Source organism: Notechis scutatus, chromosome Z, assembly GCF_049901735.1.
Source record: "Notechis scutatus isolate UNSWTSFEM ecotype Mainland chromosome Z, rNotScu1.2, whole genome shotgun sequence".
In the NCBI taxonomy this organism is placed as follows: domain Eukaryota; kingdom Metazoa; phylum Chordata; class Lepidosauria; order Squamata; family Elapidae; genus Notechis; species Notechis scutatus.
Genome location: NC_142025.1, coordinates 141,373,586 through 141,387,017, shown reverse-complemented (window position 1 = coordinate 141,387,017; position 13,432 = coordinate 141,373,586). Strand labels below are relative to the sequence as shown.

Genomic DNA, 13,432 nt, shown 5'->3' with positions numbered 1-13,432 from the left:
CTCTGGTTTTAAATCTTGACAGTTTGATTTATGTAACCATATGCTTCTGCTACATTTGACTGCGTATCAATGCAAATTATATTGTTTATTATTAAAGCAGCAGTTGCAGTAATTAACACGGACCTTCTCAATATTTAGCAAGAACTAAAATTATGGCTTCCCTGTTGAGAAGCTTCAAAGTACAGGTAGTCCTCATTTAGTATCTGTCTTGTTTAACAACTGTTCACAGTTATGACTGTGATGAAAAAGTAACTTTTTACAGCCTTTGCTGGTCTGTCAAGCAAAGGAAAGCTGAAGTCAGATCATAAGACCAGTACAGTTGCACATAGTGACCAGTTTGCTTAATGACTGAGTTGTGGACCCCAACTGTGGTTGCTAAACGAGAACAACCTGTAATATAACCAACTTGGCACCTTCCTGATATATTGAAGTTCATAAGCCAATAAGCTTCTTCCTGTTGTAGCACCCACCCTTCTCCTAGAAGAATAAAATATTTTGAGAAATATTAAAAAGGCAGAATATTATATTTCCCAAAGGAAGAAATGGAAACATGTTTTTAGAGAGAGAAAGCATCCCCCACCTTTCTTAATAGCCCACAACAGATGTCAGCACTGAAGAGATAAGAGCTAGATAGCTTTATTCATAAGTAAATACCCCCACCCAAGATCCAACAAAGGTAAGATTAGCCCTCAGCCACAATAGGAATTGCTCAGACAATCTATAGATTCAGCTATGACCCCTACATAACCCTTACAATAGCCAATAGAATACATATTCTTGCACAGGAACAAGAAGCTCAAGTGCAAAGCCCAAGAGAAGGTATAAACCCCACCAGTGGTGGGATTCAATTTTTTTTTTTAATTACCGGTTCTGTGGGCATGGCAGATGAAGGATACTATAAAATCTCCAGTCAGAGGTGGTATTTGCCAGTTCTCCGAACTACTCAAAATTTCCGCTACCGGTTCTCCAGAAGTGGTCAGAACCTGCTGAATACCATCTCTGAACCCCACCCATCTCAACTCCATGTGGTCAGCTGCCCAGAATCACAGCTGTTTGATGGTTCCGCTTCATCAATAAATAGATCCTCTTTCCAATCAGCCTCCAGCATCCATTTTGTCTCCAGTACCTTTCTCCCAACTTGGAACTCAACCAGATGGATATTTCTTCCCACACTGTGTAAAATGAACATTATGAGAGTTGTAGTCCAATATATCGGGAGAGGTGATAAGGTTAAGGAAGATTGAGGTGGGCTGAAGTCGAGTTCGATAAAGGGACAGAATTAGAATTAACTCTCAGTTTGTGTAAATTAACTGAGCTGCTAAAAGCCTAATTGATTCTGGCTGCGGCCTATTGCTCTGCCCTGCTTTGGGGTGTTTGCCGGCATGAGTGGAGAGAGCTTGTTTGCAAAGCAAGAACTTCGGAGCAGAGGTCATTTCAGAGATACAGTCGTGTCCAATTAGAACATACAATTTGTCATCACAAAAACAGTACATCAGCACATTCTGGGAGCAAGGATCACCAGGAAGCTGTTCCCTCTGCATCCCAAGAAGATCATTACGGCATCTATCCACCGGAGAAGAAGCAACGGCAGGAAGTTAGTTCTGCTGCTTTGGCCAAGAATGGCTGCCCCTCCCCATCTGTCCTCCTTTTTCTGCTTCCTGTGCAGAAAAGTATTTTGGGGGGGGGGAATCCTTTGTACCCCAGTCAGATCCGATCCTTTTTTGAACTCGGGCTTTCTTTCTCCGCCTTCACCAAATCTACTCCTGTTCGGATATTTTTGCACTGATAAATGGAGAGATGGAATCCTTTGCATGCTTTCTAACATCCCTTTTAGGTGTGAATTTTATGAAAGCCCATAGCACAATACAGATAGTCCTTGACTTTCAGCCATTTGTTTAATGACAATTCCATTTGCCAGTTTTCCGAACTACCCAAAATTTCTGCTACTGGTTCCCCAGAACTGGTCAGAATCTGCTGAATGCCGCCTCTGGTTAAACCTTAGTTTTATCTCTCAGCGTAATTATTGGCTCAAATTTTGCTGGATAAAACAAACACAATGTTAGACTGGGCTGAAACAAACAAATTGAATTTATTTGTTAGCATTAGGAGCCATGGTGGCATAATGGTTAGAATTCTGTCCAGAACCAGAAGTTTAATCTTGACCAGCTCAAGGTTGACTCAGCCTTCCATCCATCCATGGTTGGTAAAATGAGGACCCAGATTGTTGGAGGCGATTACCTGGCTCTGTAAACTGCTTAGAGAAAGCTTTAAAGCACTGTGAAGCGGTATATAAGTCTAAGTGCTATTGCTATTTATATATAGACCCAATTTGCATTCCAGGTAATCCTTGGCTTACAACCACAATTGAGGCCAGAATTTATGTTGCTAAGTGAGAAATTTGTTAAGTGCGTTTCGCCTCATTGTATGGCCTTTCTTGCCACGTTTGTTAAGGGAATCCCTGCAGTTGTTAACTTAGTAACTCAGTAGTTGAAGTGAATCTGGCTTCCCCATTGACTTTGCTTGTCAGAAGGTTGCAAAAGGAGATCTCCTACCATCATAAGTATGAACCACTTGTCCGGCATCCAAATGTAAATCACACGATCCCTGGGAATGCTGCGACGGTCATAAGTATGAAAAATTAGTCCTAAGTCTCTTTTTTTTTCAATGGGTACCCAATGTTATTTATATGCTCCTCTGTCCCTGTAAAATTCAGGCGTTGCGCAAACTGCACGTCTGAATCCTTAATTCTACCAGATCCTCCGGAAATCTCCAGATTCTCTGCAGCAATAAACAGATCAGGTCCGGAACGGGAAACAAAAGGCTAAAAAGCGAAAGTAACGGAGACCGAGCTCCCTCCCCCTCCCCCTTGCGCGCCTTTTCCGCTTCGCGCCTTTCTTTCTCTTCCTTCCGAAATTGTCCCCGTTTTCTCGGAAGGAGGAGAAGGAGCACGATGGCCAAGAGCGTCCGCAGCTGCCTGTCAGAAGCCCTGGAGAACCTAACGGACACCGAGCTGGAAAAATTCAAGGCGAAGCTCAACGAGTTCCCGGTCAAGGAAGGCTTCAGCAACATCCCCCGAGGACCCCTGCAGAAGGCGAGCGCGCTCAAACTCAGCGACCTCCTGGTCAGTTACTATTGCCAGGACTACGCCGTGGAAGTGGCCGCCAAGGTGCTGTCGGACAGCAACTGCAAGCCCCAAGCGCAGAAGCTTCTCAGGGACACCGGGAAAGGTAGAGATGACGGGCGGAGATGACGCGGAAGAAAGACTGACCCCCGGGGCAGCTCCAGCAAGCCCCGGATGGGTTGGATCTTAGTTCCCAAGCCAGAACTTTGGAGGAGGTTGAGCTACTTCAATCTCAACTGACCAGCCAAAGGAAGAAACAACTTTTCAGCTTCCACAGAGCTGGGATTCTGATTTCTTTGAAAAGTTCTGAACTTCAGAAAAGTTCTGAAAACTTTTCAGCTTTCTTTGCTGGGATTCTGATTTCTCTTTCCAAAAGTTGGCTATGAAACAGATCTACCCCCTTTGCTCATATGTTATATTTTATATATAATATATTTTATAATATAAAATATAATATATTTTGTAATTTCTATGGAAACCAAGCCCAGTTTTACACACAATTGCTTATCGGTTTTTCAGTGCATGCTAATTATGCAGGCACAATTATTTATTTAAGCATTTGTCTAATGTTTATGAATATTTTATATATTCATATGCGCACACACAATATATATATATATATATATATACATATATATGCATACACACACAAATACACACACACATATATGTATATGTATATATATGTGTGTGTATATACATACACACATACACACATACACACACACCTGCACAGCCATAAAATCGAAATAATGAAAGCATTAAGCTAAAAGTTGATACCTTTTATAAAAGATATGAGACATTAAAATGCCATGTATAATAAATATAATGCAATAAAGAGTAATCTAGTAACAGAAAATAAAAGCAGCCCTAAAAAGTTAGAAATATCAGAGCATCACAAACTTATTTCTGTATTTTGATGCTCCAAAAGCAATAAAGACCACTTTGGGTGTCCCTTGGCAGGTTGGGTGCCCAAAGCTTTGAAGATTGTTAGGCCTCCAGTATTTGGATATGGTCAAAGAATAAAGCAATAAAGCTTCTGTTGTATTTGCTTAGGACAAAGGTAAGAATGGAAATGAAGGTGCATTTTCTTCAGATACAATAATCCCAAACCATAAAGGATTTTATATTTTGACAGTACACATTAAATTGTGTCTGAAAACAATTGAAAAGGGAATAAAGAGAAACTGGTGTGATGCACTCATTACATCGAACTCCAGTCTCTGTTTTTACCTCAGAAATTGTGCTAACTGACATTACAAGTCATCTTCAGGGGCAGAAGAACCAGATATAAATTGCCAGGACATAATTTATCATAGCAAGTTTATTCTTATCCACGTAGGGCTGTTGCCCTGAACAAAGCCTCTGGCCAGCAGTCAGAGGACACAATAAGAGCAGAGAATGAAGCCGGTTTTGCTGCTCTTATCACCACAATAATAAAGACTCTTGCCTATTTCCAGTCAGTTTCACTCTTTCTAGGCCTCATTCTCTGGAGGTCCTCCAAAATCCAGAGAGCACAGCAGAGTCTTCACATAAAGAGTGTCTGCATAAATGCAATCCAGTCTAAAGTTGCCAGCACAGCTTCATTCTAGGTGGAGAAGAAGAACTCAATCAAATTGCGTACTACAGCCTCAGGTATAATCCCCAATCGAACTCACCAGGGTCCATCAAGCTGATTCTACAGGACAGACAAAATTATGTGCAGTGTCTATTTATTGCTGGTTTTGCACAGTAACCTTTTTTTCCCTCCAGATGCCTCCAATTCTGTTCAGGAACCTGTGCCCCAGCTCAGCACCCACTCAAGACAAGCTGGTGAGTTCCTTCTCCATCCATAGATAGGAATTAGCCTGCATGACCATTTATTGACTTGCCACATCCTCTCACTTGGAACACATGTGGCTTAGAACAAATTTAAGTGAATTTCAGTTTCACAACCATTTGATTTCTCCCTTAAACCCCAAGGAATGGCAGGGAGATGATATGAAAACCTTGATAAAGAACATATTTGTGTATACACGTGATTAAGACTCTCACCTCCCACTTGGAAGGTTGAGAGTTCAATCCTAGGTAGTGAGCAGATGTTTCTCTCCTAGGGCCAAAGAAAAAATATCTGCTGTGAACTCCACGTAGTGCAAGGAAAGGTATCTGGCCAGTAAATGCTTAGTTGCATCCAGTCATCCCAACTCTATCCTGACTTTTTTTAAATATAATATTTTTAATGTACATTTTCCTTTATTATACATCACATTTCCAGTTTTGCAATGGCAGTGTACTGGCTATTCAAGTCCTTTTTAAATATACATCATATTATACCCTCTGGTTATAACCATTATTCTCATAGTCATACAGTGTAGTCTCTTTTAAATACCAAGTATTGTACATCATAATTATAACTATTGTTTTCATAGTTATACCATAACACTCTATTACATTTATCACTCTATACATTTTAATCTATATTCACGTGCAGTCTGATAGTGATATTGCTTACAACATATATTCTTACATATATCTATATACATGTATTTATTTCTCTTTTGTTAATCTTCTTTCATTATGGTTACTAATCTCTGTACCTGTTATTTAATCATTTGTACAATCCGTCCCATGTTAAGTAGTAATTTCTTTCCTCTTTAAGTTCCATCATTAAACTATCCAATTTGGCATATTCTAATTTTTTTAAATTACCTTTTCATCGGTAGGTTTTTCGTTTTTCCAATTTTGTGCATGTGTAATTCTAACTGCTGTTATTACACATTACATACGTGGTTTTTTTTATTATATTTCCCCAGTAATATACCTAATAAGAATGATTCTGGTTTTAGATCTATTTGCTGTGCTGTCTTCTAATCATCTTTTTATCTTTGACCAATATTTTTTTTTGCCGCTGGACAGTCCACTACATATGATAGTAGGATCCCAGGACCTGTTTGCATTTCCAACACTCTGGTGACATATTTGGAAACTTTTTTGCCATTCTTGTTGGTGGCAAGTGCCATCTATAAAAAAAAAATTGTACAGGTTTTCTTTGTAAGCTGTTGATATCGTTAATTTATAATTTCTTTCCCACAATTTTTGGCAATTATCTAATTCTACGGTGTATCAAAAAAAATTGCCTATATCATCATAGTTTCTTTTACACATTCTTCTTCCATTTTGAAATTCAATAAGTAATTATAAATTTTCTTTATTAATTTTTCATCTATCCCTAACAATATTTTATCCAGTTCTTGGAGTTCCTTATAGAATATATATTTCTGTATCTTCTTTATGTCTCATTTTAATTTGGATATGTGGCTGCCAGTCAATTCCCTGCTTTTTAATTTCCTGTTTAGATTTTAAATCCCCTTGTTCATTATGTATATCTTTATATCTTACAATTTTATCCGGATCTAAAACATTAGGGTATATTAGCACTTCCATCATAGATAGCCAGACCGGTATTTTCATATAGTGATTCTGTTTGATTTTTTTCCCTATACTGACAACAGAGCACTTCTAATATAGTGCCTTTGGAAGTATCTATGTAGCTTATTTTTCCCATACCATATAGATGCATGCCACCCCAATTGTAGATTATGCTCTTCTATCGTCAATATTCTTTTGTTCTTTAAGTTTACCCACTCCTTCACCCATGTGAGCACTTAAGACTGGTAGTATAGTTCCCAATCCGGGAGCCCAAACCCTCCCTTGTTTTTGGTGTCTTGTAGTATTTTCAATTTGATTCTTGGTTTTTTGCCTTCCTAGATGAACTTTGACATCAGTCTATTTAAGTCCTCAAAAAACTTTTTTCCTAATTTTATCAGGGTTACTTGAAATAAAGGATAGCAATTTCAGTAGAATATTCATTTTTTGTTATAGCTATCCTTCCGACCAACGACAGCTGTAGATTTTTCCATTTATCCAGATCCGTCTTTATTTGCTGGATTAATTTAGTATAGTCTTCTTTAATGGCTGTTAGCAAAATTCCCAGGTACTTAACTTTTTTAGTTATCTGCATGTCCATCTTTTCTGTCAGTTCAATTTTCTGTTTATTTGTAAGATTCTTTGTCAATATTTTGGTCTTTTCCTTGTTTATTTTAAGACCTGCCACCGCACCAAACTCTTCCATTTTCTTTATAAATTTGGGTCCTATTTCTAGGGATTCCTCCAAAATAAACTTTCAAGCTGATTCTACAGGACAGGCCTAGTTTCCTTAGAGTTAGTAACCCAGTTGTTAAGTGAAACTGGCCTTTCCCATTCATTTTACTTGTCAAAAGGAGATCAGATGGCCCTGAGACGATGCAATCATCATAAATATGAATCAGTTGTCAAGCATCCGAATGTAAATCACATGACCATGAGGATGCTGCAACTGTCATAAGTGTAAAAAACTGTCATGTCACTTTTTTATCTGGAGGTTTATCTGTGTCCTCAGGATCACCTGGTTCCCGTAGCCTACATTTTTTCCCCCCTCTACTCCCACACGATTCAAAGAGTGTTCATCCCAAATTGGGAATCATCCTCTTAGCTATACAATTTGGGATGAACATCCTTTGAATGGTGTGGGAGTAGAAATGGATGGGGGGGGGGCAGAATTGCAGACTATAGGAACCAGGAGTGCCACTCAGGTGACCCTGAGGACACAGATAAACATCCCAGTGCTTCAACCACCCTCTGAAAAGGATGCAAATGACCAGCTATCTGCAAGGAATATAAATCCTTCCATTCCCCACCATCCAGTCAGAGCTGAAGAAGCTCCTCAGATGAAAAGAAAAAACTCTTCCAAAGAAAAAACAAGTCCAGTTGCCTCCTGAAAAAAAGCACCTTTTGGACGTTGAAAGAGGCTGATCAATCTGCATTTCCAGGGCAGCGGTGGATCCTCCCTTTTCCGGAGGTCGCATCAGGAAGACTCGCTGAACTGAGCGAAACCGAAAATACTTTCTCCCTGCGTTAATTCCCTGCCACCCTCCGAATCACTCGTGGTTTGGGGCTGATCCCGGAAGGGCGCAAATATGCCCAAAACCATTCAAAAATGCCTGGAGGAGACGCTGGAGGATTTGACGGAGGACGAGCTCCGAAAGTTCAAAACGAACCTCCACGAATTCCCGGTCAAACCGGGCTACGACAATATCCCCCGAGGGCGGTTGCAGAAGGCGGACGCGCAGGATTTGAGCGAGCTCCTGCTCGACTCTTACAGCCAGGATTACGCCGTAGAGGTGACAGCCGCGGTGCTGAGACGCTGCCACTGCAATCCCCAAGCCGAAAAACTAGTGGCTGCCTCTGGAATCGGTAAAGGCTGGGGGATTGAGGGGGGGAGAGAATTGATCCAGATCTGTTCCGGGTTGCTTGATAGCAGAGGAATCATTTGCAGGATCTTGTCCCCGTGGCCATTCTTGTTGCAAACCGGATTGCCAAATCTTCCGAAATCACCTTTTGAGAACTTTTTCTGGTAAAGCTTATTCAAAAATGAAACAAGTAAACTTATCAGGCGGTATGTTTTGTTTTGGCGCCTAAGGGTTGTTGTTGTTGTTTTTTTTTTAGTTCTGCTGTCTTCCTTCTGTTTCTATAGAAAACATTAAAATTATAGGTGTTCAAAAAGTCGTGTTTAAAAAAAAAAGCACAGCAAAGTATGCATCTTTTTCCTAAAATAACTTTAAAATCATCATAGCTTCTGCTTACTCTTCTTAAAGTTTGGTGGGCTCCCTTATTCTCACATATTTTATAATATTTTTCCTTAGATGCTTATGGCCCTTGCTATCTTCTGAAGTTCTTGTATAGACATTCCTCGCTAACGTATTCAGTATTACAGTATTATAACCATTCCCTATCATATTTGAAAAACAATTTTTTTAACCTTTTTGTAAAATCTCACCTTCTTATTTTCACTTATTACATCATTTCTTTTCTGTTTATGAACTATAGAACTTTATCTGGCTTTTTATTTTATTTTAATCTGTTCTCCTTCTGGATTACATGCGTGTAATATTTGTGAACAAAATCGCCTCAGAAGGACTTCCCAGATTTCTTGGCAACATCTGCTCTGGATATGGCATTTAGGATTTTAAAACATTTTTAAAGCATTCTTTTCCTTTTCTGACACTCGTAGTTCAATTGTCAGAAAAGTGTTCTTTCTTGGAATGGTACCCATGTTAAGTCTTACTTATTCACGTACACTCTATGCACTATCTGAACAGAATAGTCCCAATGAAAAATGACCTACATACTCATTGTGCTTGCTATCACTCATTCATAAATAGTACAATAGTAATGTGAAAGTTTCCTAGAAACTTTAAGAAGTTTTATGTACTATATTTAAAAATGAGAAGTTGCTCTCCTTTAAAAAAAACAAAAGGTTTACTGCTATAATGGTCAGCTATAGCAAGGGACAAGAGCTGGCATGTTTAGGTAGGAATATCTGGTGTTTCCCCAAGCTATTTTCCATATAACAAAAGTTGGCCAAGGCAGAGCAATTCAGATATGTTTCCACAGGCAGAAAGTCAAACTCAAGCAATCAGCCAGCATGTACTAGAATGCTGTTTTGCACAACCTGTTTCTCCTTTCAGTGACCACTTCCTCTAAAACACTTCCTCTGTATTGGTACATATACTGAAGACATTTGTTTTATGCTTCTTAACATGTTAGAATGTCTTCTCCCAATTCTACTATTTGGGAAGGACCTAAAATGCTGTTAGAAATCATTAACTTGCTCTCCCTGTTCCCAAAGCCTACAGCAGTGTTTCTCAACCTATGCAACTTCCAGGTGTGTGCACTTCAACATCCCAAATGCCGCAGCCAAGAATGGCCTTCACTGATAATTCTGGGAGTGGATGGATCACACATCTGAGAGCTGTTTAGGATGAATGTTAGCCTTGAGGCAAAGAGAAGGAGTTTGCAGCTAGTCTAAGACTATATTGGGAGCATATAAGAGTTCTTTTCTTCTTGTCATTTCTTGACAGGGAATCAACCATCTAGTTCTTCTCACCGGCATTTCATCGACCAGTTCAGGGAGCAGCTGATCCAGCGAACTGCCACAGTGGAACAGGTGCTGGATAAGCTGTTGCAGAAGTCCATCATAAATGAAGGACAATACCAAGAAATCTGTTCGAAGGAAACTAATCAGGCGAAAATGCGAGAGCTTTATAAGTTAGTTCCTAGCTGGAACGACCACTGCAAAGATCAAATGAAAAATGCACTGAAGGACGTAAATCCGTATCTCGTCAAAGACCTAGAAGGGAAATGAAGCAACAAGGAAGATGGAAAATTAAACCATTTTGTGCTGCCCCACTCTCTCTCTCTCACACACATAAATGTGGTTTGGAGAGTTTATTAATGTTCCCCAGCAATTTCCTTCACTCAGCTTCAGAACTATCCCAAATAAATCCAGCCACAAGCAGGCTAAGGTTAATCCACAAGGCAATAGCCAATAGTCCATAAAACAGTGGAAAGTCGCTCCAGCAAATAAGTCCACCAAACAAACTTAAATCCACCAGGCCAAACTGAAATACACCCACAGAAGTTCACTTGGCAAGAGAAGTTCAAAGTCTCCAAAGGCCAAAGCACCAGGAACAAACATACCCAGCCAGAAACCTAACACGTTCCCTCTGTCTGCTGTGATAAATAGCTTTCCAGTGCAACCCATGAAAATGGGCAGGGCCTTCTCCTGAGTAATGTGGCAGATCTCCATTGCTCTTATCTTTTCTCTGCTCTCAGTTCCACCACGGAAGGCAGTTCCTCCTCCTTTTCATTGACCGTCCACCCCTGCAAGGTGTCCCCAGCCGAAGCCCTCTCTTTCAGCCAGCCATTCAGAGTCATTAATTAACCTAGTTCCTGATATGCCAGGAATGAGTTCATCCTCCCTTGGACTGACCTGAGAAGAATCTGAAGAGTCATCCAAGGAAGACATCACACATTTCAGGACTCAAAAAAGATCTATGTGCTATGTAACTCCTTTGATCCACACTAGGATAAGAAACTGGGATCCTCAGATCCATTCAAAACCTAACCAGCTTGCTCAGTTGTAGGAGATCATCTACTACTGCAAAGAAAGATACAGAAAGACTGGCAAACAAATATTAAATCCCACCTTAGGAGTGTCCTCTTCTGGGGGAGAATATTATTGTGTTAAACTTACCTCATTCTATTCCATGGGCAACTGATCAATTATAGAGCAAACTGATAAATCCATATATTTTGACCAGCTTCTCAGTCCTTTGGACTCTCTTGTTTTATGAACATGAAAGTTCAGATATCCTTGAGATGTTTTACATTTTTAAGCAACTTTTTCTTCGAAATCACAAACACAGACTATTTGGGGATCTATATATGGATTCTGGGGTCTAAAAACAAAAATTTATTCCACTTTCCTTTAGCATTTTACTATGTTTCTCCTAGAATAAAGCAAAGTATTATTCATCAATCCGGCCTGGATAAAACAGCTGCACTTACATTTCCTTGGATATGTTCAGTACTGAAATGGATCTCCTGAGGACCTCACCATCTTTACAAATGCGCCATAAAGCTTCTTAAGGTATGACAAAAGAAAATTCCTGATTCCATATAGATAATGACTGAAGCTCGGTGACGCAGCGGTTAGAGTGCAGTACTGCAAGCTACTTCTGCTGCAGCCAGCTGCCTGCAGTTTGGCAGTTCAAATCTCATCAGGCTCAAGGTTGACTCAGCCTTCCATCCTTCCAAGGTGGGTAAAATGAGGACCCATATGCTGACTCTGTAAACTACTTAGAGAGAGCTGTAAAGCACTATAAAGCAGTATATAAGTCTAAGTGCTATTGCTATAACATAGGATGATTTTAGCACTGACTCAGCATTGATTATGCTTGTTGATCACTTGTAGCAAATCCAAAATTGAGATGATACCACCATCCTGGTTCTCTTTGATCCTTAGCAGCTCTCCATAACATTGATCATTTATGGTTGTTCTGGCTCAGTTTCGGGGAGTAGGTTGTTAGGATGATATTATAGGGTAACAGGGTTCCAAACAGGTGAGAAAGGCTAAGCTTAAAGTCCTTAATTTGCAAAGTGCTTCGGGACTGAGGCTCTAATCCCTCTTATTTAACACCTTCAGGAAGCTGTTGGGAAAGGTCTTTAATTGGTTCAGAGGTCCAAAGCCATGTCATGGAGCTACTGGTGAGCTGTCTTCTAAAATAAAGCAAGGCTATGGCATACACTTGAAAGAAAACTGGGAAGCCTATACAGTAGAACCTCCAGTCTCAACCGTAATCTGTTCCATGACTTCGGTCGCAACCCGATTTGGTCATGACCAAAAGCGAGACTGACTGCGCATGCGCATTTTTAAAAATGCCGTGGAAGGGGAAATCGCCACGGCTGTGTTTGATCGCCACATGATTATTTGTTCATGACCAGATGCAAACATTTTCTGAAATTTTTACTTGTCACCCGATTTGGTCGTGGTCAGAAGCATTGGTGACCAGAGGTTCTACTGTAATTGTGCAGCCTGACAGGCAAGAACAAAGAATGCTTATTCACAGAGAACATGAACGTGTAAAACTTGCATCAACTTTGGGTGGTTAAAGGTCTGATAACAGTACCAAAAGTTAGACATCCTGCATACTACAGCTAGAAGTTAAGAATATGGATGGCCTGGAGGAAATAACATGTATTAGATAACTCCTAGAGAATTAACTAGTCAAGTTTTAGGAATAGAGATGGCTAGAAACCAATAGAACAATGGTTAGATCATTACTAAAATGTTTATTAGATAATATTTCTTATATCCTGCCTCATCCCACCTTGCGCTTTAGTGAAATTGTATAACGCTTTCCTAATTCTATTGTTCAGGGTTCCTAGGCATTTTCTGGCCAGGACCCCTTTTCTTGGAGCGCTTCAATAAAAGGAAACAAAAACTGCACCTCGAGTCTGGAGTTCTTCATCCGCTTCAACACAAGGCTCAGATCCAAATTGGGGACAACGCTATGGCTGCCGGTTCGCTCCCCTCCTGGGCAATTCCACTTCTCATTTTCCATGGGAGGGGGGATAACATGTGGAACCTGTGGGGATATTTTTTCAGGAGTAGAGCAACTCTGATTTCCCACTTCCTGGAAAAGAGAAAGATAAAAACACCTTTGGAGATCTGGGGGCCCTTGGAAAACCAGTATTACCTGGCCAGGATCCTCTCTGGGCTGAAGGTGCCTTGCAGGAAAGGCCTGGAGTCATTTGCATACCTTGCAACCCAGGGTGTCCATGGTGAAAGCACCTCTCACTTGGCTTGCCCCGCAGCGTGAAAGGAAAGCCTGCGTGCTGCTTTCCTGGGTCCAGGCTGAGATTTCCTGAGAACAGCCTATGCTGGGTGGG

At 40.4% G+C, this 13,432-nt stretch overlaps 1 protein-coding gene across 2 annotated transcripts; it reads left to right on the top strand.

Annotated features, from left to right (window-relative positions):
- Positions 1 to 2,069: 2,069 nt before the first annotated feature.
- LOC113422486 (apoptosis-associated speck-like protein containing a CARD) lies at positions 2,070 to 12,989 on the top strand. 2 transcript variants are annotated; one of them, XM_026683472.2, is made up of 3 exons: positions 2,070 to 3,227; positions 4,874 to 4,933; positions 10,060 to 12,989. In XM_026683472.2, exons 1-3 carry the CDS (start codon positions 2,951 to 2,953, stop codon positions 10,341 to 10,343), a joined length of 621 nt encoding a protein of 206 aa, XP_026539257.1. In that variant the 5' UTR covers positions 2,070 to 2,950; the 3' UTR covers positions 10,344 to 12,989. The 2 variants fall into 2 exon arrangements, with proteins under 2 accessions (XP_026539257.1, XP_026539258.1); XM_026683473.2 differs by lacking the exons at positions 2,070 to 3,227; positions 4,874 to 4,933 and adding an exon at positions 8,012 to 8,392.
- Positions 12,990 to 13,432: the final 443 nt, after the last annotated feature.